The 27,094-nt window shown below is 42.9% G+C and overlaps 2 protein-coding genes across 4 annotated transcripts in view; both read right to left on the bottom strand.

Moving 5' to 3' along the window:
• The window catches only part of bach2a (BTB and CNC homology 1, basic leucine zipper transcription factor 2a), a 29,156-nt gene extending 22,685 nt beyond the window's left edge, over positions 1-6,471 (bottom strand). For 2 of the 3 annotated variants that reach the window (XR_006008719.1, XM_041972174.1), the window contains exon 1: positions 6,301-6,471. The gene's annotated coding sequence lies outside the window, so the exon portion shown is untranslated. Of the gene's footprint in view, positions 1-6,182; positions 6,223-6,300 lie in introns of those variants that run through there. The other variant, XM_041972175.1, reaches the window with a different exon arrangement.
• A 5,250-nt stretch (positions 6,472-11,721) lies between these two features.
• Positions 11,722-26,252, bottom strand: LOC121630653 (mitogen-activated protein kinase kinase kinase 7-like). The gene is made up of 14 exons (XM_041971059.1): positions 25,947-26,252; positions 25,606-25,716; positions 22,870-22,935; positions 21,296-21,341; positions 21,074-21,212; positions 20,726-20,850; positions 19,604-19,732; positions 19,220-19,350; positions 19,039-19,111; positions 18,814-18,941; positions 17,575-17,719; positions 15,516-15,577; positions 14,523-14,638; positions 11,722-12,748 (listed from the first exon to the last, which is right to left on the bottom strand). Exons 1-14 carry the CDS (start codon positions 26,010-26,012, stop codon positions 12,583-12,585), a joined length of 1,503 nt encoding a protein of 500 aa, XP_041826993.1. The 5' UTR covers positions 26,013-26,252; the 3' UTR covers positions 11,722-12,582.
• Between the last annotated feature and the right edge of the window lie 842 nt (positions 26,253-27,094).

Here is a 27,094-nt window from a genome sequence, read left to right on the forward strand (position 1 = left end):
TTTCCAGCAGCTTTCAGAGGAACGCTGCTCCAGCCATGTCACTGTGTGAGGGAGGCGTTTGGAAAGCAGCTGCTGGTTTCTTCTCCTCGAAGGAAAAACGTGTGTTTTCAGGCATCTTGGCAGCAGATGATGATGATGTTTGCAGGTCAACTCAGACAGAAACATACCAACAATCACCAAGACCATGGAGAACTTGAAGTTTTCCTCCTCCAAACACTGAGGTTCTTCATCACTTTGAGTGGACCTGCAGTAGTCCAGCATGTGGTTCTACAGACCAAACCACCTGGACGTCCCGCTTAATGAAGTGGATAGAAGAAAACTTCAGGTTCCTCCTCATCATCACTGGATCTGTTTTTCTGACATGTCTTCAATGTCAGAATACTGGTCAGGTGTAGACCTCCGATTCCTCAGAGAAGTATCAGAGACCTCAAAGGCTGGAAGAGACCATCGGACCCCGACTGGCTGAGTGGAGGGATGGAGAGCTGCCTGGGCTCGGTTTCAGACCTGCTGCGTTAACTTCCTACAATCCAGCTGATCGGCGGCCACGCTGAGCCCTGCAGAGACAAACGTGGTTCTGCTCAGCTTTCTGTCTCATGCTGAGCTGCAGCAGCTTGTGTATCATCTCATCTGCATGAACCGTTGTTTCAGTCTTACCAGCAGCTGCGCTGAACATCAACCTCAGAAAAAAGACAGAAAAACACACAAACACCAAAAGTTTTTCTTTCTTCACATGAAGTGATTCTCCAGAAGCTTTCATAGCGCTTCACCTCACTTTGATTCCCTTCTGTTTCAGCAGGAGGATGGTGGAAACATTCTGTTTGTGGACTCTAAGCAGCTTCACAGACTGTATGGATCGAGATTTATCAGTTTCCTGGATCAGAAGCGTGACATCACAGCTTCTTCTTCATGTGACATGAGGATTGTGATGAACAACCAACATCAATCTGTGAGGTGGTTTTTCCTGTTAAACCTGAACAAATTTCACACCTCTGGGTCTGAGCAGGTTGACACTGAAAAACAAACCAGCCGCTCCGTGTGATGAAGACTCCGTGTGATGAAGACTCTGTATGATGAAGACTCCCAGTGAGCAGTTTTTGTTGTTGTTGTTGTTATTGATGTTCTCAGTCACTAAGATGACCCTCAGCTTCGGATTAGCTGCCCCTACATGGATTTAAAGCCCCCATGTCCCCACCATCTGCTCCGTCTGAACCACCCTCCAGCAGCCGGACAGATGGGGAGCAGATCCGAGGAAAAGATAACACCAGATAAATCAGATGTACTGAGAGCTGCATCAGCTTAAAGCACCTGCAGATGCAATGCTGCTTCTGGTGCTGCTGGAACCAGGTTTTTGTTGGTTCTATGGAGAAACGATTCAATGTTCCAGCCACAGAACCTTCGCAGAGCCACGTCCTTCTGTCACTTCAACATCCTGTCCTGCACACTTTAGAACCTCCTCTGTTTGATTCCAGTTCCTGTAAACAATGAGCATGGTCAGAGTTTTTACCTGCAAACCTACGGAAGCTGAGAGTGGCCAGCCTCGCATGTTTTTAACACTGTTTTTTTCCTGATAACGGACAAAATTTGTTTCCTCAATCTAACAGATTATTCAAATGCAGAGTTGTGAGGGGCCTGGAGCTGCTCCTGGTCCAGCTCAAGCTGCTCCTGGTCCAGCTGAACTCAGAGATAAACACTCAGACGTGCAGTCAGAGAGAGAATTTAGAGACTCAAACCAGCCTAACATGCATGTCTGGACTGTGGGAGGAAACCGGGAGAGAACCTATGCAGATACGGGCAGAACATGCAAACACAGGTTCCCCCAGAAATCTACTGGTTGTTAATATATAAAAATGACAAAAAATAAGAAATATTAAGTAGGCACATTAAATAATTATATTGGATTTTATTGAGTGTCCAAGCGCTCCTTCGCGCTTTGGATGCAGCAGCCTGGCTCCTCATTAAGAAAAGTAGCCATTTGCTGTCCTAAAAGTCACTAAATGATGTAATCAAATTTGCATAATCAACCTGGTGTGTAAATGTGTGTGTGAATGGGTGAATGTGATGTATGATGTAAAGCTCTTTGGGTATCATTCCAGGTACACATAAATTTTTTACCATTTGATATACTGAAATTGGCGCTGCACTCGAGAGGAATAATGGAATAACGTCGTGGGAGAGGCAAAAATGATAGCTTAGCCATTATCTTCTTCTCTGCCCACACACTTTACCTGGTGGATCCAACTGGCATCCCAGTTCAGAGCTGTTCTGTACTGGGATGGCCCAGTACAGCAACACACGCAAACTGGCGTCAGATCAAGCAACATCCATCACTGATTAATAAGTCTGATTTAACTTCTATCAAGTCTAACAAATGCTGAAATTGCGACGTATCTGACCGTTAAGTTTTACATCATGACTGTAGCCCCTCCCATCAGCGGCCATGACGTCTGTTTTGATCAGTGATATCAGGTGTCACACACTTTGAGCCCACCTTAATCATCTTGTTATCTTAAGAAAACAAACTTCATTTTCTCGTGATAGTGAGATAAATTATCCCATCAAAAAAAAAAAAAAAAAAGGTCCTCATTATCTCAAGATAACGATAAAAAAAAAAAAACAGAAGAGAAGTTGATAACGTTCAGCTTCCATACAAACCAACGCTGTACGGAATCTGCATTATTAGCATTAGCATAGTGATATTATATGCTAATAAGTGTGCATATTATGTGCACAAGCAAATCAGGCTCATGCAGATTTGTGTAATTTGTGTAATTCAAAAGTCGGTCTCCTCAATCCGTGGCCATAAACCCCTGAATGAACCCTTTCCGTTTAGTCAGACCACAGACAAAGGGGCGGCATGGCTCAGCAAGGTAGAGCGGTAGTCTTGTAAGTAAAATAAGTAAGTAAATGTTTATTTATATAGCACCTTTCAAGATAAAATCACAAAGTGCTTAACAACAAGATAAAACACCGAATAACAGTAATACAGAGAGAATAAAAACAAATAAAACTAAGTAAAAGCAAGTTTAAAAAGATGTGTTTTTAGCTGCTTTTTAAAAGAGGTCATGGAGTCCACAGATCTCAGGCCTAGAGGAAGGGAGTTCCAGAGGACAGGGGCCACTGCTGCAAAGGCTCTGTCACCCTTAGTTTTCAGCCGTGTTGGTTTAACAACCAGCAGATGTTGGTGACTCGATCTCAGGGACCTGCTGGGCACGTAGAGCTGTAGGAGATCCCTGATGTATTCAGGTGCCTGGTCATGTAGGGCTTGATAGGTAAACACCAGAATTTTAAAATGCACCCTGTAATAGATGGGCAGCCAGTGCAGCTGGATTAGTAGAGGAGTGACATGGGTGAATTTGGGGGTTGCCGGTTCGATCGATATAAATACGGACCATTTACCATTTACAAAATCATAACTTTATTTTTTGCTGCTGTTCTGATTTTTTTTTTTTTTTTTTTTTACACTGAAATGAAAATCCGTGACGCACTTTATAGAAAAGCTTTAAACTTTCTTTGAAGAAATTTGATGAACATTAATTTTATCATGTCTATTTGTTTGTTTTCATATGTTTTAAAAAGAATTGCACAGCCATGTTTGTTTGTTTGTTTGTTTTTAACACTTATTATTGATCAAAACAGCTTAAGAAACAGAACAGACTGTTTTCTGACTGAGGTGTCCAAGATGTCCAAGGTTATAACTTTAATTGATTAGCTGTGTCGATTTGCAACTGTAAGTTGTACCAAGATGCAAGCATCAGACTCTGTAATGAACCAGAACACGGTATTGGACTGAGACCCAGTATCACCAGATAGTCTTAAATAAGTCAATATCAGGAACAAATTAAACTGAAGTGAACATCGCTGCAACAGAAAGAATAATAGAAAGAAAAACAAAGCTGAAAGAGAGCTAACAGAAAGCTAAAACAGAGCTAATGGAAAGTTAACAGAGCTAACAGAAAGCTAACAAAAAGGTTAATAGATAGCTAACAGAAAGCTAAAACAGAGCTAATGGAAAGTTAATGGAGAGCTAACAGAAAGCTAAAACAGAGCTAACGGAAAGTTAATGGAGAGCTAACAGAAAGCTAAAACAGAGCTAACGGAAAGTTAATGGAGAGCTAACAGAAAGCTAAAACAGAGCTAACGGAAAGTTAACAGAGCTAACAGAAAGCTAACAAAAAGGTTAATAGGTAGCTAACAGAAAGCTAAAACAGAGCTAACGGAAAGTTAATGGAGAGCTAACAGAAAGCTAAAACAGAGCTAACGGAAAGTTAACAGAGCTAACAGAAAGCTAACAAAAAGATTAATAGGTAGCTAAAAGAAAGCTAAAACAGAGCTAACGGAAAGTTAACAGAGCTAACAGAAAGCTAAAACAGAGCTAACGGAAAGTTAACAGAGCTAACAGAAAGCTAACAAAAAGGTTAATAGGTAGCTAACAGAAAGCTAAAACAGAGCTAACGGAAAGTTAATGGAGAGCTAACAGAAAGCTAAAACAGAGCTAACGAAAAGTTAACAGAGCTAACAGAAAGCTAACAAAAAGGTTAATAGATAGCTAACAGAAAGCTAAAACAGAGCTAACGGAAAGTTAACAGAGCTAACAGAAAGCTAAAACAGAGCTAACGGAAAGTTAACAGAGCTAACAGAAAGTTAAAACAGAGCTAACACAGAACTAACAGAATGTTAACCGAGCAAAGCTAAAAAGAGCTAACCAAAAGCTAAAGTAGAGCTAAAAAAAAGATCTAATAGACAGCGGACAGAGAACTAACAGAAAGCTAATGGAAAGTTAACAGAGCTAAGGTGTCACACAGTCCTTTTCCCTCTTTATTGTCACATGTGGAGAAACTGACGACCAAATGAAGCTGAGAACAGCACTATACTGAAAATAAGTACATGCTGCTGTTTTGTTAATTTGCTTGTTTGTTTTCTAAAACTGACATGCTCCATTTTATTTTCCTGTCTGACAAACTTTCTGCTGCCCCCTGCTGATGCGGAGGATTTATGTTTTATATTCTACCCACAGATGGAAGTTGATCTGGTGGCTCATTCAAATGCCGTTTGTTCAGACACTGAGAAGAGACCCACCAGCTGGGTCTGGTTCCTGAAACTCCAGCACACCAACAGAACCTATGAAAGTCATAACTGATTATTTAAACTGTATGAACTATGATTCAAACACATCCGAACTACAGAGTTCTGCCTGTTAGCATGTTTTCTGACTGACTGGATCATACATCCATCAGAACCAATTGGTGTAGTTACAGAACTCAGGTGTCAGAAATCTTCTGATGACAGACTGGTTCTAAACAGCTTTGGTTCTGAACCCATCTCTGAAACAGGACCTTTACTTCCTGTAACACATCCACATCCAGAACCCATCTCTCTGATGCTCCAGGTTCGGTTCTACTGTGTGGAATAAACCTTTCTGAGTTGCATTTGGGTTTAAATATAATAAACTTTCAGGTTGTAAATGCAACCCTAGGACCAGCAGGGTAGATCCAGATCTTTAGAGCTGCACTGACAGGTTCATGAGGCTCAAGATGAATTTTAGTTCACGCTTTGATAAATTGTGGACCAAAACATTTCAGAACACCTCTAAATGTGGTCTGTTCTGATCTGAGCCCGTCCTGGTTATGTCAGAGCGGGCCAGTGGTAATGGGACCAGAAACCATGTTGGTACCAGGTGTGAATGACCCTGTCACCTACAGATCAGGGAGCAGTGATTTTCACTCAGAACCTGAACTTGAGGTTGTTTGGGATGGAAGCAGAGTGGAGGATAACACTCAGTAAGCTGAACAAAGGAAACAAGGAGCGGCTCGGTTCGGCCCAATCTCACTCTTTCTGTTCAGGTGCTAGAAAACATCACCACCGGGTCAGCCGGTCCTGCGAACCGAGCAGAACCATGCAGCCGCATTGAACGCTTTGTTCTCCGGTGGAGGGCGGGAACGAGCTGCTTTCTTTGTCCGCTGCAGCCCCATCCTCCCCACCCCCCCGCGTGACAGCGGCTCGAGCCTGGTTCCGTATGAGGGAGAAATGCGAGTCCGCCGCGTGCAAACCAACACCACAAAGACCTGCACCGCGACACGGCACACAACTTCCAGCCAGTCTCAGCGTGGGCAACAAACACACCATCCACACACACACGCGCGCGCGCCCCGTCAGATGGAGGCAGCGCCGCCTCTGTAACACACCTCCAGAGCAGAACCAGCGGGGAGCCTGCAGCTCGGAGCCGGTCTGTAGACTCCTTCAGTCGAATGCAAAACAGCTCTCAGTCCGGAGGAAAAGCAGCGGCCGCTGCTGGAAACTTACCCGCTCTGCCTGCTCCGAAGCTCAGCGACCAGGACCGGTCCACATCCCGTCTAACGTCTGCAGCTGGATGGTGTCTGACCGATTCCGTGTGTGGATGAAACGCCTCTCCTCCTCCAGGAGCTGCATTGTTGACATTAGCTTCATGACGTCATGCTGTCCCTCATTCACAACAACGGCAGAGACCCCCACCCCCTTCCCCCATCACCCCACACACACACACACACTATAATTACTCGGTGTTTATCTCTCTCTCTCTCTCTGTGTGTGTGTGTGTGGAGGGGGTGTTTAATAATTTCATAAGGAACGCACGGAGATTACTGCTGCATCCATCATGTTTAAGATCTGAGAAATGTCGGCATCACGTGATGAATCCACAACAGACTGGCGGTCTAATTAACAAGGTCACAATCAATCAATCAATCAATCAATCTTGACAGAGGAGGTCAAAGTGATCTGATCTCAGTGAGAGGAGGCAGCAGTCTGAATACAAATACAAACCTGTTCCACCTTCACAGAGGATGAAGCAGCATCACATAAACAACACAATGTTTCATCAATAATTACACCAATTCCAGAAAAGCCTGTTTAAAACATAAATAAAACAAAATGCAATTATTTACATATTTCAAGAGCTCATATTTCATTCCCAGTAGAAGATAAACAACATACCAGATGATGAAACTGAGACATTTTATCATGTGATTCCATTTTCATCTTTATTTTATCCAAACTTTTTCACGTTTGTATTTTTGCAGTTCTTGTTGGATTTCTTGCAGGTTTCGTTTACTCATCTTTTAATTAATGAATTATTGAATCTGATTTTGACATTAAAAAGTTTTAAGAATAAGAAAAGTCTGTAAAAATGTTATTTTCAGAACCGCCTCTAAAATGAAAAGAGGAAGTTTCATCATGTCCTGTCTCATAAACTCTGCACATGATATTAAAAGGACTGTGAATCCTGTTCTAGTTCAGATTCAGTTTCCCACCCACAACTCAGGCCGGCCCAGTAATTACTGGCTCTAAATGTACCAAACCCAAACTCTAAACAGCAGCAGATTAGCTCTTGACTTCTCATTTTAGTGAATCTCAAACATTCTAGAAAGAAAAAAAATACAACCCCAAATCCCCAAACGTTCAGTCTCTGTGTAAAACAATGATTTACAAATTTCATCAAGTCATATTTTATTCCTAATAGAAGATAAACAACATGTGAAACTGAGACTTTTCACCATGTGATGAAAATATGAGCTGATAGTGAATCTGATGCAGCAACACGTCTGGAAAACGTTGGAACGGGAGCAGGAAAAGGCTGGAAAAGTACCTGGTACAAACCAGAAACACCTGGAGGAGCACTGGATGACTAATCAGGTTACCTGGCAAGAGGTCAGTAACATGACTGGGTATAAAAGGAGCATTTCAGAGAGGCAGAGTCTCTCAGATGGAAAAATGGACAGAAGTTCACCAATCTGAGACAAACTGGCTCTAAAACTGTGGAACAGTTTCAGAAAAATGTTCCTTGAGTTTGAAGATCCACCATCCACAGTGCATAATGTTATCAAAACATTAGGAGAATTTGAAGGAATCTCTGTGTGCATGGGACAAGGCTGGATGCTGGTGATCTTTTGCATTAAAAGCAGATATGATTCTCTACTGGAAACCAGGCATGTACTCAGGAAGACATCCAGAAACCACTGAAACCTGAAATCCACAGACGCAGATTAAAGCTCCATCATGCAGAGAAGAAGCCAGATGCGAACAGGATCCAGAAACAGCACCATCTACATATATATATATATATATATATACATATATATATATATATATATATATATATATATATATATATATACATATATATATATATACACACACACACACATATATATATATATACATATATATATATATATATATATATATACACACACACACACACACATATATATATATATATGTGTGTGTGTGTGTGTTTGTGTGTGATGCGACTGTAGTCCAGAATTGGGACGAAGCATGAGGTAGGTTACAGGTTAGATCATTTGGAGAACAGCTGCAGGTGTGTCCGTATGTTCAGGGGATCACTTCTGGTTTCAGTCTGTAATAATGATGATGATGATGATGGTTTGACACCTTTGTTGTGTTGTAAAAAAGCATCGGGTTACAGATATCTGTCAGTAAAAGTTCCTCTACACAGTGATGCTGTTTCCATAGTGATTCAGAAATGTGAACTAGTTTGTGGAAAGCATGGACGGCGTGTCCTGCAGACTAAAGAGGAGAGGGAGCATCCAGCTTGTTATCAGTGGACAGGTGAAAAGCTGCATCTCTGATGGGATGGGGCTGCATTAGTGCCTATGGCGTGGGCAGCTTCCACATCTGTGAAGCTCCATCAATGCTGAAAAGTACATGGAGGTTTTAGAGCAACATCTGCTCCCATCCAGACAACATCTCTTTCAGGGAAGACCTTGCAGATTTCAGCAAGACGATGCTGAACCACATTCTGCATCCATCACAACAGCATGGCTGCACAGGAGAAGAGAGTTGTATAATCAGCACAAAATAAAACACTAGTTTATTCTTCATCCTGTTATCATCCTCTGCCTGTCTGACATGTTATCATGACGATGCTGCGTCTTTTCACTGCATCATGGCTGCATCTATCACCAGCACTCAGTAAACATGGCTCATACTTTTCTCCACCTTTTTCTGTTTGCATAGACCAGGTGCAGACTCCATAGAAATGGAAGTAAGTTCTTCTGGCAGAGTCTATTTTTAGACATAAATATTGATGGTAAACAGAGGTTGTTGCCATGGATACGGCCCTCGCTTCTGTCATAATCCAAGTCAAAGTAAGTCACATTTAAACAGCATCTGCATCAGAAAACTGTGGGGTTCCAGAACATCCAGCATCATTTTAGTGATGATGAAGCTCATGACTTGTGACACAGAAACATCATCATAGCGAGGAAGGGTTCAAGCCTAGTCCATCACATCCTCTTTGTGGTGATGAGGGGAGAACAGGAATCTATGAAAACTTCTGAATCGCTATGGAAACAGCATCACTGTGTAGAGGAACTTTCACTGACAGACATCTGTGACCCGATGCTTTTTTACAACACAACAAAGGTGTCAAACCATCATCATCATCATCGTCGTTACAGACTGAAACCAGAAGTGATCCCCTGAACATATGGACACACCTGCAGCTGATTGTTCATCTAAAGCTGTTCTCCAGATGATCTAACCTGTAACCTACCTCATGCTTCGTCCCAATTCTGGACTACAGTCGCATCACACACAAGCTTTAACCTCCATTTGTGGATTTCAGGGTGAACTGTGTTCATAGACAGTGGTTTCTGGAAGTCTTCCTGAGTCCATGCAGTGGTTTCCAGTAGAGAATCATGTCTGCTTTTAATGCAGAAGATCACCAGCATCCAGCCTTGTCCCATGCACACAGAGATTCCTTCTTCCTTAGACGGTGGGATCTTCAAAGTCTAAGGAACATTTTTCTGAAATTGTTTTAGATCCAGTTTGTCTCAGATTGGTGAACTTCTGTCCATCTGAGACTCTGAAATGCTCCTTTTATCCCCAGTCATGTTACTGATCTGTTGCCAGTTAACCTGATTGTCAAATGCTCCTCCAGTTTTTACTTTTCCAGCCTTTTGTTGCTCCTGTTCCAACTTGTTCCAGATGTGCCATCAGATTCACTATCAGCTCATATTTTCCATCACATGGTGAAACGTCTCAGTTTCACCATGCGATGTCTTCTACTGGGAATAAAATATGGGTTGATGAGATTTGGTTTTTATTTTTATTAGCATTCTACCACAACATTTTGGAATTGGAGTTGTATTTCCGTAACAGTCTTGAAACAAAAAATGATAAAATTACCTCAGATATTTGTCTCACAGAAGATAAATGGGTGGATCTGTTTTTTTAAGTCATTTTGATCAAAGATTAAAATTTTTGAGAGAGAGAATTAAGTGAACAGCTGTCACACCAAACATGTCAGTCTGCTTCATCGTCATCATCACTGAAACTTTCCATAAAAATCAGGATTATACTCCCAATGAAAACCAGGGAGGAAGAGGATGGTTTCCATGTGCTGCTCTGAAAAACAGTGCCCCCTGCTGGTCATCAATAAAATGTCATGAAACAGGGCACATCAGTGTTTCAGGTCCAACCACAATGTTCCTGCAAGCAGCGACAGAGAGAGCGTCGCATCCTCTAAACTAAGAACAGGAGAAATTTTTCAGAGGATTTCCCTCTTCAAACTGAAAATCCTGACTAAAGCTAAGAAATGAGGAGCATCCTGTCTCAGAGCGATGCAGAAAAACTGGTCCATGGATTTATTGCTTCCAGATGGGACGACTGAAATTTCTTGTTATAGTTCTGGTCCAGAAATGTTCTGGTGCAGTGTGGGTTCTGATGAGAACTATCATCTAGATCATGGTTCTCCAGCTTAAGCTTCTCTTCATTGGCTCCCTGTTAAATCCAGAAGAGAATTTAAAATTCTTCTCCTCACATATTAAGATCCATTGGTTCTTAAAGATCTCAGAGTTTTACATCAGAGCTTCACTCTCAGCCTGCAGGTTTACTGGTGGTTCCTAGAGGTTCTACAAGTAGAATGAGAGGCAGAACCTTCAGTTATTAGACCCTCTCTGTGGCCTCCCAATTTGGCCTCAGGAACCAGAACCAGATCCCTCTCTGTGGAACCGGATCCCAGTTTGGCCTCAGGAAACAGAACCAGATCCCTCTCTGTGGAACCGGATCCCAGTTTGGCCTCAGGAACCAGAACCAGATCCCTCTCTGTGGAACCGGATCCCAGTTTGGACTCAGGTATCAGACCCCCTCTCTACCTTCAGATCATCTTCTAACTTTCCTTCTTATCTGGCTTGGTGACCCTGATCCATCCTTTAATCCTGCTGCTAGAGGCCGAGGCTGCTGAGGGACGTCCCATGATGCACCGGGCTCCTCTCTGCTGGGGGACGTCCCATGATGCACCGGGCTCCTCTCTGCTGGGAGACGTCCCATGATGCACCGGGCTCCTCTCTGCTGGGGGACGTCCCATGAGGCGCCTCTCTGCTGGGAGACGTCCCATGATGCACCGGGCTCCTCTCTGCTGGGAGACGTCCCATGATGCACTGGGTTCCTCTCTGCTGGGAGACGTCCCATGATGCACAGGGCTCCTCTCTGCTCTCTTTACGCTCCGTGTAAAAAATCTGTTGGTTTCCTTAACTCGGTCATTATTTCTATGAACTGGTTTATATGAAGACAGTTAAATTAAACTGGACTGAAGTGGATCACATGATGGATTTGTTTTAGTTGGATTATAACTGGACTACAGTGAACTGGACAGTGTCTGTAAAAGTGACTTGTGATGATTTTGTTGTGAATTGGTGTTGTTTAAATAAAGCTGAATTGAACTAAATTGTTAGAAAAGTTTTACTCAAATAAAAATATAAGAAACAGTTTTGAAAACAATGTTATTACATTATCTGTACATTTCATTAGTCGGCTGTTTTATAAAAAGTATTTCCTGTTGCGTGTGCAGAGGGAGCAGAACCGTCATCCAGACGTGAAACAGTTCGCTTCGTCCAACATCTGGAAATGTAGAAAGTTGTTCAAAGAAAAAAAACTAAACACTTTCACAGCTTCTACTGAATCTTCATCAGCTGACTGTGGACATCTGATCCAAATCAAAAACCTGTCTCGGGTTTAAGATTTCCACTCGGACACATTCGGGTTTAATCTGTGGTTCACCTGCAGACGTGATGTCAGGTGTGGTACCAGCGGTACCGACTGAACAGAACCTGCTAAAGCTCAGCAACGTCAACAGAACCCGGACTGATAGAGGCCTTTTCTGAGCTCACGATGACATGTCTTTAACAAGATGATGTCACTTCCTGCTCTGACAGCTCCTTCGTCATGTGATCTGAAGCTGCAGCGGGTTTCTGTGTGGGTTTACCTCTGGTTCTGGTTCTGTGTGAGAAATTTTACTGCAGCTCAGAGAAGATGATGAAGGAGGTGGAGGATCGCTCTGTTAGCATTACGGTCCTGGTTCTGTTAGACTGGTCTGATCCAAATGGACTCATATTAATGTTTCAAATGTCACACAATGAAACTTCAGAACCGAACCGTCCAAACCAACCGTCCAGTTCTAACTGGGTTTGGTACTCTAGTTTACAGTCTTGGTTTCCAGAAAAATGAGCTCCTATTCATCCAGCTGTTTAGACATCAAGAAGACCGGAGTAAAACCAGCAGCAGGGACCAGCGCCCGACCCGGTCCTAGCTGTGGTAGTGGTTCTGGATCAGGCTCAGTTTGCTCCGGAGGCCCTGGCAGTGGGCGGCCAAGCGGCTGTTTGCCTCCAGCAGCTTGCTGTGTTCCTGGAGGAGTTCAGATGACTTCTGCTGCTCCGTCTGCTCCTGCTTCAGCTCACGCACGAGTTTCTGCCTGAACAGAACCAGAACCATCAGCAGGTCAGCGGTTAGAACTCTTCAACAGATGTTGTTGAATTTTTATTTTAATAAACTCAGGACCATTAACAGGATTTCTCACTTCACCATCTACAGGAAGTAACTGACAGCGAGAGCGAGATTTATATTCATTCTGCAAAATGTTGAACTAATCCTTTAAATCCAGAACCACCGACCCGGTTTAACCAGAATTATTCTGAGCTTCTAAACTGATCATAATATCACCATAATCTGTAAGTAAAAGATTTTCTGTAAAATAAATGAACTTAGAAGTTTTCTGAACATTTGTTCAGATATAAGCATAAAAACTTAGATTTCCCACACTTTTTCTGACTCTGAAGTTACATTCTGAGAATTTTTTACTTCCTAATCTGATTGGATGGTGCGACTCACACATCAAACTGTCCAATCAGATTGAGTAAAAGCAATCCTAAAATCCCACCTGCAACTTCAGAGTCACACAGTGTGTGGGAAATCTGAGTTTTCTGTTTGTCTGTAAACAAATATAAAAAAAAGCTTTCTTCATCTTTTTGTCAAATGAAATTAATGATATAAAAAACTTAATTATAAAATATAGAAAAATAAATTAAATTAAACTATATAAATATAAATCATGTAAGAAATAAATAAAACAAATAATAAATTAACTAATGAATAAAAAGTTAAAATAAAGTAAAATAAATATAAATTATTCTCTACATAAACTGAAACCTGAATTTCTCAGATTTAATTCATGAATCTTCATTTCGAACTTCTGGACTCACTGATTTACAAACTCAGGTTAGATCCACGTTTCCGTATATTTTTCAGGGCTGATGCTGTTAAAATGAAACCCTTCATTATCTTCATCACCATCATCATCATCAGAGGCCTGTATGACAAAGCTGGATTTTCTCTTATCCAGGTAACGTCAGGGTTAACCCGGGGTTTTCTGTACAACAAAGCTGGTGTACTTCTTACCGTAAATCACCATGGTAACCTACGCTGAACACTGGAGTTATTTTCTTATTGTTTTTAGCAAATGATTGTGGGCATTACTTTTTAGTTAAAATGGAAAAACTGGCGCCCCATAGTAAAGAATCCTTTAAGAGAAATCTTAAAACCAGGCAGTGATCCGGATCACCCCCAAAATGTAATAACTTGTTGCTTTATTCCATTTCTGACATTTCCTAAAAATCTAACCAAACTCCGTCCATAACGTTTTGAGTTATGTTGCTAAAAAAGACATTCAGACAAACGTGAGGAAACGTCTGAGCCGTGATGTTCGTTTATACTTTCTGATGAATTAATATTGTATAATCTCACTAATTTAAACAATAACAGAGTCGGCAATTTTCTTCCAGCGTTCCTTCCTGGCTGTTGCTACGGCAACAACGTTGCTTCTGGCCTAGATGATGCGTTTATGGTCTTCATATTTCCTATATAGAATAAAGTCTGCTCTTCCATGGTGAAGTAGCTGCTCTGCTAAGTTTCTCCACGTCTGTGATTGGTCAGATGCTGCAGACTCCACCCCTTTTATGTGAGCGCACACTGATCAAGATGGAAAACCCTGGGTTGAATTACCGAGTTGGTAACCAGCTTTGTCGTAATGCTCATCCAGATGAATGTCCTGGATCTCCAGGAATGTAATCACGCTTCGTCGTACAGACCTCAGGTTTGAGGTGAGCTCTCTCTCTCACCGGCTTTACCTGTCAAGGCTCTGATGTTTGGACTGGTCTAAGGACCAGGACCAGAACCAGAACCAGACTCACTTTCTGAACAGCAGCTTGGAGATCTCTGATTGGACCTTCATGTACTCCTCAGCCATCCGGTTGTGCTGCTCAAACACGGCCATGGACTCCCTGGAGTTTGGACATGGAGCCAGGGGCTGAAAACACACACATGTAAACAAATACAATAAACAAACCATGTAAACACAAACACACAATGTTAACACAATATAAACAAAGCACTAACACAACGTCAAACAACATATAATAAACACACAACGTTAATTAAAAAACAAAGTCAACATGCATCATAAACAAACAACCAACACATCACCATTAAAAATGTAAACAAAGTAAACAACATAAACAAAAACAGCACACAATGTGGACAAAAAAACAAACCCCAAAAAAAGTAAATACAAAATAAATAAACAAATAATATAAACAAAGTTAACACAACATCAACACAAACACACAACATAATCAAATGACAACCACAATATCAACAAAAACAACATTAACAATGTAAACACACACACTGTCAACAACCAACATGAACTAAATAAACAATATGAGCACAGTAAACACACCATGAACACAAACACACGACAAACACCATAAACAAAGTAAACACGATGTAAGCACACAATTATGTTACAACCACAATATAAACAAAGACAATCAACACAAACAAAGAAAACACAGAGTAAACAAACAACAGAGGCCTGTTCCAGAAAGCGGGTCATGTTAACCCGGAGTTAGTTTTCTGTTCTAGAAAGCCAGATTTCTCCAGGTCTGTTACCATGGTAACTGACTCCGTGAAGTAAACTTCCTCACTACTGGGTTCACCATAAAGAAACCCTGAGTTTCTACCTGCCTCCTCCCACCTGCAGCTGTCAGGCATGGGTTGTCATAGCAACGCACTTAGGGTAAGACTTACGTCGCTTTCTCTAATGTTTCCCCTCAACTCAGGATTAACACACAAAGTTTCAACAGAACCTGATGTCCGGGACGGGCCCCTGACCAGAAACTCACCTGTAGCTGGTGATCCAGTTTCTGATAGGCTGATGAAACCGGGCCATCGAATCCATTGTTAGCTGGAGACACATGGAGACACACACACACACACACACACAGTTAAAGAGTGACATCCTGCAGAACAGCCAACGGAGATGTCTGGTTTGGGTTCTGCAGGTCTCAGATGTTCCTGACTCAAATGAAGTTTAGGCCCCTTAATGTCCTGATATTTGGTCCGATTGTCTTTCAGGGGGGTTTTCCTGAAAGGAGGTTTAATAAATTCTGTGATAAAGCCTGCGCTCGAGGTTGCTAAATCCTCTGACGTCTTAACCTGCGTGTCGGTTCCAAAACACTGGTTATGAAGTCGCTATCACAACCCCGTGTTGGTTAAGTCAAACCTATGAAAGGCTTCACTCACTTTAATGACAATTAAATGAAATGAAATTAAATTAAATGAAATTAAATTAAACTAAATTTAGGGCTGTGAAATGACTAAAGTTTTTAATCAGAATAATCACAGCTTACAAATTAATTAATCATGATTAATCACCATTCACGACAGAACGATCTTACAAATATTTACTGTTAATTAATTTATCATCATCTCACCAACCGTCTCCATGGTGATAATTTCTGTGCTAAAACCAGCAGATGTGGCGACTTTAGTTAAACAGCCAACACTGATAAAACTGATGATCTGGATAAAAACAGTTTTTTCTTTTATCACTGAAGTGTGAGTGTTTGTGCAGCAGTGATAAAAGTCCTACAGCAGCATCACCCAAAGTAAACACCTGCTGATAAAACACATCATTGGCTGCATGTTTTACTAGTTTTTCTTCACTTTTCTACATTAGATGATCACTTTAGTTGTAATAATCAGTTCAATATTTCATAAAATCTAAACCCCGCTTTTCCTGGTCAGGGCTCCTGGCCCCCATCAGAACTTTTCTAGACCCGCCCCTGCATAGCTGAAAAATAAACCCTGTCTACCACCAGCCAGCTACTGTGTTAGAGAAGGTCCTGCCAACAACAACACTTTGGGGTCAATATGTGACAGTATGATTCATGGAACAACATGAGAGGAAGCAGCTGCTGCACAAACAGAGACGACCAGAGATCCTCTAGAGCAGACACATTGGAGCAGGACGCAGGATGAGTAAAAAAACAAAACAAAAACAAACCTGGGAAAAGTGCGGGTGTGGAACCCTCTCAAGAAGAGAAAAGAGTGTGTGACAAACTTCTAAAACCCCTTCGTTCTCCACAGGGGCGACGTCCATGGGTGGCTCCATTAATGTTGCCTCCGGTAATCTATAGCAGCAATAGGTCATTTCCATACCTATTGCTGCTGGAGATACACCTATTTCACAGCCAATAAGAAGACATCGGAGTGATGGAAGGCAGGTTCAGGGCAACCGCAACAACCCCTCATCCCTGTGGAGGAGCTCGCGATGAGCATCAACAGGGCCGCCCAATGATGAGGGGGCATCCCAGGGGGTTACATCATCAGAACCGGGTCTAGATGACTGAAAAGTAATTCTATAAAGTCCACCTACGGCGCCTGATCGCAAAGGCAGACCTGGAAATGGAAAATTTCAAACTGAAGACAAGAACTCCATGAACACGTATGCCAACAGGACATCCTGTTTCTCTTTTCAGACAGTGAAGCATGCAGTGGGGAAGAAAAATTAAAAATTAAAATAAAAATATGTGGAAAATAAAGTTTGTTCATTTCTTTAAATCAAAGCAGTTGACAGATTTGATCAGGCATATGGTGACCTTCCCTCAAATCATTATGTTGACGATATGTTGGGTAAAGCCTGAACAAAACCTACTCTCTACCAGGCAGCATGTGTTTCTGTATTAACTTACCTAGATTACCTAGATTAGACATTTTGGAACGGAAAACCCAAGATTACCGTTAGTCTAGGTTAAGATAGCCAGCTAAACCAGTAAACACGTAAACCAGTAAAAGTTGCTTTGGAGAAAAGCATCTGTTAAATGTCTGTAAAGTAAAGTAAAGTAAAGTAAAGTAAAGTAAACCCGCTTTTTGGAGGAACATGTTTATTTTTATTTTCACCTGATGCATTCAGGGTCATCCTCAGCTCTGGTTGGCTGGAGGTGGAGACAGAGCTGCTGGAGGGGGCGGGGCTTTGAGAGCCGTCTGACTGGCTGTCTAAGGTGGACGTCCTGGAAGGACCAGCACGCAGACCAGGACCAGGAGTCTGGGGAGGAAAAGTCAGAGAGGTGTGCTGGATCAGATCTGCTCTGCTCTACCAGTCCATTCCAGTCACAGTTGCTGCTCAACTGGTCTGTTTAGACCATTAAAAAAGGGAGAAAGAGCAGTCCCAGAAATTGGATCGAAATTAAAAGCCATGTTCTCAACCCCGATCCTGAAGGTCTGCCTGGAAAAAGAAAATACAACGGCGTGGAATGGGGAAAAAGGGTGAGTCTAAACACCCCTTATGCAGAAGACTGCCCCAATATTTATAAGATAGTCCAGAGGAGCTTACAGCATAACTTGGTGCAGATTTCACCAGAGAACATTACAAGACAAAAAGTGGAGGAAAAACTATATTGCGCACAAACCTTAACAGTAGCGGAGAAATTAACAAAAGAACGGTGTGAGTCAACATGGAGGAATGTAAACTGTAAAAACGAATATATGACCAGGGATATTGTTATTTTTAATGTTAATACAGGCCCTATGTTACCTGTTTGGATTTTGTTTTAATGAATAATCTCTGAAATGGGGGTTAGAGTAATCATCATAGCCAGAAGATTGTGTTAAAGTTAACCAAGAAAATACCTTTGTTTTTCTGTATTTGACATAACTTGCCTGATGGATTTTTTGTTGTACTTGTAAAGTTGATATTTTTGTGCATGAAAAATAAAAAAACCTGAAAAAGTGAAAAAAAGTGGTCTGTTTAGATCACTGTGCTGGTTCTGGTCTGTCTGACAAAGACAGGACTCAAAACTTAACTGTCCCATCACTACCAAAACCTAAACTGAGACTACATATCTAACGGCGAACTGGTTCCACCTGGGTTAACAACTGGTACCATGTGGTTAACTGTAACTGGAACCACTAGATTAACTCCAACTGGTACTGAGTGGTTACTCTGATTAGTTTAACTTTAACTCACACTCATAAACTTAGAACCTGGACCAGCTCAAGTCCAACTACATGAAGCAGGAAAATTCAGAGCTGTTTCATTCAGACTTTGACTGATTCTGTTCAGTCTGGTTTCAGTCAGACTAAGATGTTTACATGTCTCAGAAGTCCAGTTTCAGTCGGGTTCTGGTTTGGATGAGTTACCTTCGAGGGCTTGAACTGCAGAGGGAATTTGGACTCAAAGCTCTTCAGGGTTTCGTCTCTTCCAGCTGAGTTTCTGTGTTCAGAGTCGTCGCTGTGGTTACTGCCGAAGGAGTCGTCAGCACACGGGTCTGTGGCAGAACCACACGCACCAACACACACAATTACCCATTAATAACAACACACATGCTGACCCATCATCACCAACACACACACTGACCCGGTTACCTGAGGAAGAGCCACTTCTGATGGAAGAAGACTGGTGAGGAAGACTGAGGGGTTCATCAGAGCCTGGGAAGTACTGAGAGGTCCAAACACACACAGTTTCCTGTGATCAGTTAAAATCCACCAACCGGACTCAGACTGAAGCCGCTCAGTGTGCTGAAGGACTCAGATGGAGGGACGGTACCTTCATTAAGTGGGTCATGGTGTCCCGGACCTCGCTCATGGACGGTCTCTGGTTGGGTTCTTTGTCCCAGCAGCGGGTCATCAGATTCTCAATGGGTTCTGGAAGATCTCTGATCAGCGGAGGACGTGTACCTGCATCAGAGCGAACATTGGTCAGAATCCCGTCTCCAGGACAGAGGACCGGACAGTAGTCTCAGTCCGATCTCAGCAGACCCGAACGGAACAACTGATCCTCAGGATCGGTGTTTGGTCAGAGCTGTTTGGTTTGTGGTTGAACTAAACCGATCAGCTCTGCTGTGTATCAATCTTTCACCTGTGGATTGATACACAGCAGAGCTAACAGGTGATGAAATCATACCGCGGGGTCACAGGGTGTCACACTCACCTCGGTGAACGGCCCACATGATGCAGAACGCCGAGCCGCCGATCTCATCAAAGGGCTTCTTGCGTGTGATGACCTCCCAGAGGATGATGCTCCAGCTGAACACGTCACATTTCTCACTGTAGTTACTTCCTGAAGAACAAACAACAACATGATGATGTCATCAAACGACCTGCAGGATGCTGAAGAAGCCCCCTTACATCACACAAACACCTGAACCAATCAGCTGTGAGCCTGAGATCATCTGAAAGATCAGAGTTCACAGGAATCTGAAGAATTCACTGTGAGACAAACATGACTGATGAAGGAGACATGAGGAGACACGGACAGACATGATTAGACATGAGACACGATGAGACATAGGACACATTAGATATGAGACACAAGGAAACATTTTGAGACATGAGAAGGCACAATGACATACAATGGGACCTGAGGACACGTTAGATATGAGCCATAATGAGACATGCTGAAACATAAAAAGACAAGATGAGACATAAGGACACATGAGATATGAGACATGGTGAGACACAAGGAAACATGAGAAGACATGAGGAGACACAATGACATACCATGAGACATGAGGAAGAGAAATATGAGACATGATGAGATATGAGGAGACATGAGACACAAGGAAACATTTTGAGACACGAGGAGGCACAATGACATACCATGGGACATGAGGACACGTTAGATATGAGCCATTATGAGACATGCTGAAACATAAAAAGACAAGATGAGACATAAGGACACATGAGATGTGAGACATGATGAGACACAAGGAAACATTATGTGACATGAGACACCATGAGACATGAAATACACTGAAACATGATGATGCAACATTTGAGACAGGTCTAGACATGATGAAACACAAGGAGACAAGACGAGACATGAGGAGACACTACAACGTCTCTGCAGTAAACCAACCTTTCATCATCTAGTTTGATCCGTACAGATCAGAACTTCCATAAAGCTGCTGCTTCAATTCAAAATAGCTTTATTGTCACCAACAGTCAAGTTCAGTCCTCAAATCAACACCAGGAGGAGGTTTACTGGAGCTGTTCCAGTCTAACCTAAACCCAGTAAAGTCCTGGTTCTGAACATCTGTCATCCAGAACCCACCTTCAAACACCTCTGGGGCCATCCAGGCGGCGCTGCCTTTGTTGTTGGTCATGTAGGTCTGGATGTCGCAGGCGGTTCCGAAATCACAGATCTTCAGAACTGTCCCGCGGGCCACAAGCAGCAGACTGAAACAGAACCGTCACATAGAGCGGGTTTACACAGGCTCGCTTCCTTCAGCTCTTCCTCACATTTCAGTAAACTCCTCCTCATCTTCAGACCTTCATCTCTGACCATCTGACAGTTAAACTCATCAGATGTTCCATCAGATCATTTTCAGTACAACAGAACTTTTCCAGAATTGTGTCGCTTTAACTTTAAATCCAAACATCCTGTGGTTTTCTGTCTTACTTTGGTGGTTTCAGGTCCCGGTGGATCAGAGCTTTGGGCTTCATCCCGTGCAGATAGGCGACGCCCTGAGCGCACTGCAGACACCAGCTCATGGCGTGGCCGGCGGTGTAGTGGGGCTGCGGGTCGGTACCGTGCAGGACTGAAACGACACCGGCATGTTACAAACACATGATGGAGGAAGTGAACTGGTTCACAGGATGAGATGAAAGACTCGACACTTACGGTTGTATAAAGATCCACATTCTGCGTATTCCATGACCAGACACACCTGACAACACACACACAGCACGTTAGCCAAGGAGTCCAGAATCCGAGCCGGTCCACATGAGACTAACGACCGGTTTTACACATTAAACATGAATGAGGGACTGGTTCTACGTCTGTTCTAGCAGCTAGAGTCCAACAGCTTCTGATCCACTCATGCAGAACAGATTTCAGGTAACTAGTTCAGTCTAACTAAAACTGGAATAAAAAAAGTTAAATCAGATTTCTTGAGTTTGAATTAACAGACCGAGATAATGTGGTTCCTTTAGACTCAAACTGGTCCAGGTTCTGCACTTGCTCCAGAGTTTGTATCCCAGGATTGACCCAGAAAGAGCCGAACAACAGAGATTAACCAGGAGGACGGGAAGAATTTAATCTTTCACGCTTTTATCGGACGTACTAAACGCCTCCTCAGGTGGAGCTCTCCCACCAATCATTAGAGATCCAGCGTTTTGCCAGATACTTCTCTGAGACCGGCTTCCAACGTAAAAAATGAGGAGAAACTTTCAACACTGACCGAACACAACTTGTGTCATTTTAGTATCTTTAAATATCACAACATTATTTTCTCTGGTTTCAGTTTTACATTTCCAAGTATTTCATTGAGTGGCTGATGAAGGGTTAACAGCAGGAAAAATACAGAACCATAAAAAAGTCCAAATCACTGATCTACACGGTACCAGACAACGTGTGTTAATGACATCAAACCAGAAAAATAGAGAGAATAACAAACTGAAAGGAAACATATAACCACCTGTCAGCACGGAGAGAGCAGGACAAACATCACCGGAACAAAGACGGTAGGCAAGCGCAGATGAACTGATCCACGAAAAAATCCGAACTCGAAATAACCAGAGCGAGAAAGTATCCTTCAAAAAACAAAAATATCCGAACACGACATCCTAACAGGAAAACATCCAAACACGAAAAGAAAAAAATCCGAACACACGAGCACAATATTATCATTCGAGGGCGAAAAGTCCGAACACAAGAATATCCGAATCTGAAAACGTCTAAACACGAAAATATCCGAACAGGAAAACACCTGAACCGTAAAACATCTGGGAACAAAAAACATCCAAACACAGAAACATCCAGGTTCTGCTCCAGATAGTAGGTTATGTTGAAGCTCTGAGTATGTTAACCTAAGCTGAGGGAAACTCTGGTTTTTCTTGTTCCAGAAAGCCGGAAAACCAAGTCTGTTACCATGGTAACTGACTCTGTGAAGTGAACGTCCTTGCTGGCAGGTTCAATAATATTTTTTTTATATTATAAAGAAACACTGAGTTTCTACCTGTCTCCTCCACCTGAAGTAGCTATCAGACATGGCTTTACGTCGGTTACCATGGTAACTGACTTGGGATAAGTGTTACCTCGCTTTCTGGTTTCCCTAGTCTTAGGGTTAACACACTCAGAGTTTCAACAGAACCTGCTTTCTGGAAAAATCCGAACCAGAAAAACATCCTGAGGATTTCTGAACACTCATCATTAAACCTGATGAAAAAATCGTTGCTGTACATGAAGACACTGACCGGGTCGTCACAGGAACCAAACAGCTTCACGATGTTCGGATGACTGACTCTGGAGAGCTGACGGAGCTGAACACAGACAAAAACAAACAAACAGAAATAAACATTTTCACAGAAGGTCACGTTTTAGGCTACAGAACTCTGTCCATGCTCTTCTGAGGGGTAGTCCTCTGCTCCGGACCAGGATAACTGTCCAGCTGAGTTACCATGGTAACTGGTGCAGGTGAACGACTCTGCTCCGGACCAGGATAACTGTCCAGCTGAGTTACCATGGTAACTGATGCAGGTGAACGACTCTGCTCCGGACCAGGATAACTGTCCAGCTGAGTTACCATGGTAACTGGTGCAGGTGAACGACTCTGCTCCTGACCAGGATAACTGTCCAGCTGAGTTACCACGGTAACTGGTGCAGGTGAACGACTCTGCTCCGGAACAGGATAACTGTCCAGCTGAGTTACCACGGTAACTGGTGCAGGTGAACGACTCTGCTCCGGAACAGGATAACTGTCCAGCTGAGTTACCATGGTAACTGATGCAGGTGAACGACTCTGCTCCTGACCAGGATAACTGTCCAGCTGAGTTACCATGGTAACTGGTGCAGGTGAACGACTCTGCTCCTGACCAGGATAACTGTCCAGCTGAGTTACCACGGTAACTGGTGCAGGTGAACGACTCTGCTCCGGAACAGGATAACTGTCCAGCTGAGTTACCATGGTAACTGATGCAGGTGAACGACTCTGCTCCGGACCAGGATAACTGTCCAGCTGAGTTACCATGGTAACTGGTGCAGGTGAACGACTCTGCTCCTGACCAGGATAACTGTCCAGCTGAGTTACCACGGTAACTGGTGCAGGTGAACGACTCTGCTCCGGAACAGGATAACTGTCCAGCTTAGTTACCACGGTAACTGGTGCAGGTGAACGACTCTGCTCCGGAACAGGATCACTGTTCAGCTGAGTTACCATGGTAACTGGTGCAGGTGAACGACTCTGCTCCGGACCAGGATAACTGTCCAGCTTAGTTACCACGGTAACTGGTGCAGGACAACGACTCTGCTCCGGACCAGGATAACTGTCCAGGTTATCCCTTTAAAGTCTTACCCAAGAAAAATAAAAGGGGAGATAATTCTCTTTATTTGTCCATTTAACAAAATGTAAAAGAATAAAAAATATTTATAAATATTTATAATTTATTACTGTGTGATTTCCAAAATTATTGAAGTGCAAAAGGTGTCCACCAGGGGGCAGAAGACAGGTATCAGATTGTGTTTAATGGGGTTTTGAGCAAAACATTTACCATAAAGTGATGCAAAAGGTCTCAGAAACTGTATCAAATATGATTCATACGGCATTAAAGGGTTATTCAGGTCTTGTTTCAAAGAATGTCCAACAGGCAGAAACAACCTAAAGAGTGTTCCTCCAGATAAATTCCACTCCCGCTGCTCACATGTAGTAAGATATTAAAATTAGACAGCTGCATTTTGTTTTTTTAATGAAATAAAAACCTTAATATTGCTAAAGTAAAACATTATATGCAACAGGATGCAACATGCAGGATATTTAAGAAAAAGTCTAACTGCATTTACTATTTCCATTGTGGTGACATTTACTTGACCTGATGGAAGATATTTATATCTAATTTCATTTCCTGCCACATTGAACTGTCATTGTTCTCTCAAATTACTTTTCCTCAGATTAAATAGTAAAGATATTATAATAATGTGAAAATATTAGTATGAATCATTGAATTTAATGTCATGAAGGGATGTTTATTTAGCTCAGTGGTTACTAGATCAGTTAGAACTAACTAATTAAAATGTATTGTCGTTATCATGTAGTCAGACTAATCATGTTAATATAGTCGCATGGTCACCTTTAAAGTTTATTCATAAGTTAATAGAGAATTTAAATAACTTTAGAGGATCAGAGAACAATCAAACCCCAAAAAGATTATTAATCCTCCGACACTGTGCTTGTAACTGGGTCTGCGAAGCCCAAAGCCACCTCGATGACCGCTGCTCTGTGGGAATGTTAAAAGTGGAACAGATGTGACCCTGGAAACTCCCAGAACCAGCACATTTGGTCTGTCGCCATGTTTCTGCGTCCCACCTCTCTGGTTCTGTTAGTGGCTGCAGTTTGACTGTTTTTGGTGGAAACGGCTCTGATTTTACCTTTAGTCTCGTTCATTTCGTCCACTTTTCGTTCATCCATCCATCTGGGCTTGTTAGACGTCCTGGCTGCTGCACCAAGCCAGACCATGCCAGTCTGTCTGGGATCAGTCTGGATTAAATAAGGCTGCGCTGCGTTCATGGAACGACTTGAGGCTTATTTAGGAGAAGCAGCTAGTCTGAATCTGACTTTTTCAGGTATGTGTCTCTTTGTCGAGCAACTTTGGTGGATACCCTCCTGGTTCTGTCAGTGACCAAAGTTTATTACAGACACGAAAGGACCTGCAGCGCCGCCTGCTGACCAAACCATGAATCAGTCTCCACCAGCTGTTGGGAGTCATCTGCATTTGTCTTTCCAGATGTTTAAAATAAATAAATAAAATATATTTCAGGTTCCAGAAAACTGTTTCACAGCTAGATAATTAAATAACTTGCTTTGACTGGTTTGGTAATAATTTATTGGTTTGATTTTGTGAACAGACTTTATGGAATGATGGAGGGAATAAAATGAAATCTGATCAGCTGCAGCTCAGCAGATTATTTCGGACTTTAAGTGCTGCGTTTACACCGACCTCCACCAGAAACGCGTTCCTCTCGTTGTCGCTCTCGATGGTCTTGATGGCCACATCTTTTCCTTTCCACACAGCTTTGAAAACAACTCCGAAGGTTCCTCTGCCGACGGCCTGCAGACAGAACGCACAGTGAGCGGACCGAGCGGCTCGGAACCGGGACAGACTTTACTCGGAAACGTTTAACCTGTTCGGACTCTGCTTCATTCAGGCCTCCAGCTCACCGACACCGAACCTCCTCTCAGCCTGGTTCGTGTTTACCCGTCCTCCCAGCAGAGCTCCCCTAACCCCGACCCAACCCAACCCAACCAGACCCGACCCGCCATCAGGAAGGGTGAACTTACCGCCTCGACCTGGATGTCATCATACTGGATGTCCTCAAACACGCAGCCGGTCGCGGGCTCCACCATCCTCCTCACCTGGACCCAAACGTCCGCTTACCGGATCAAAACGTCCGCTGTCTCGCGCCGAACCGCCGCCTTCATCTGTTGCTGTGTATTAAGGAAGTGAAGCAGCTCCGTGCTGTTGTTGTCCTTCACTTCTGAACGCACCTGAACGTCTCACAGAGGCGTACCGACAACACGTCACGCCGTCGGGATACGTCAACGTCCACCCGCTGCTCAGTGTTTGTTTGATTGTTTGTTGTTGTTTTAATGACGTCTTATAAGTTTATTTTGACTCTGGAACGCAGTTTTGTTTGTTGTAAAGTTAACAGGAGAACTTCCACCAGGGGACGACAGAGAGCTCCTGCAGATGTTTGCACACCAGTGACTCCTCAAGATGAGGAGGAGGAGGAGGAAGAGAAGGCAAGGAAAGCAGGGGCGGGTCTAGAACATTTTAGATGGGGGGCTTGTTACCAGGCCTCTGCAGACCTGAATGACATGCGGATGAGGGAAATCAGCTGTTTGATTCAGGTGTTAGAGAAGGGATGCTTCTGAAAGTTGTAGGATAGTAGCTCTCGAGGACACTGATACTGTAAAAAGTATGAGTGTGTTTGAGGGTTAAAATTATGGAACAGTTAACAGATTAAATAAACCAAATTAAAAACATCTAACAATTAAAATGAGGGGACAAATGCTAAGTTTTAATGATTATAAGCTGAAAGAGTAGCAGGAAGGTAATGACGGTGTTTAAGGCCAGAAATATTGTGGTGCTCTTTGTTTTGTTCTGTTCTTTGTTTTTTGTGGACAAATCTGTTGTGAATCTGCTCTTGTGAAATGGTGTGCTGTGTTATAGAAATAGATACGACACGTTCCCAGGCCAGCCGAGAGATGTAGTCTGTCCAGCGTGTCCTGGGTCTTCCCCGGGGCCTCTTTCCGGTGGGACGTGTCCGGAACACCTCACCAGGAGGCGTCCAGGAGGCATCCTAACCAGATGCCCGAGCCACCTCATCTGGCTCCTCTCAGTGTGGAGGAGCAGTGACTCTACTCTGAACCCCTCCCGGATCACCGAGCTTCTCACCCTATCTCTAAGGGAGATCTCGGCCACCCAG

The sequence above is a fragment of the Melanotaenia boesemani genome, chromosome 20 (genome assembly GCF_017639745.1).
Source record: "Melanotaenia boesemani isolate fMelBoe1 chromosome 20, fMelBoe1.pri, whole genome shotgun sequence".
Lineage (NCBI taxonomy): Eukaryota > Metazoa > Chordata > Actinopteri > Atheriniformes > Melanotaeniidae > Melanotaenia > Melanotaenia boesemani.

What these genes read in the sequence shown, in the direction of transcription:
- LOC121630653 (XM_041971059.1), bottom strand. Translation starts at nt 26,012, where the DNA reads ATGGTGGAGCCCGCGACCGGCTGCGTGTTTGAGGACATCCAGTATGAT. An exon ending in TTGGTTCCTGTGACGACCCG is followed by an intron (nt 21,342 to 22,869) that starts GTCAGTGTCTTC and finishes GTGTGTTGTCAG; the next exon opens with GTGTGTCTGGTCATGGAATA. An exon ending in CGGGACCTGAAACCACCAAA is followed by an intron (nt 20,851 to 21,073) that starts GTAAGACAGAAA and finishes GTTCTGTTTCAG; the next exon opens with TCTGCTGCTTGTGGCCCGCG.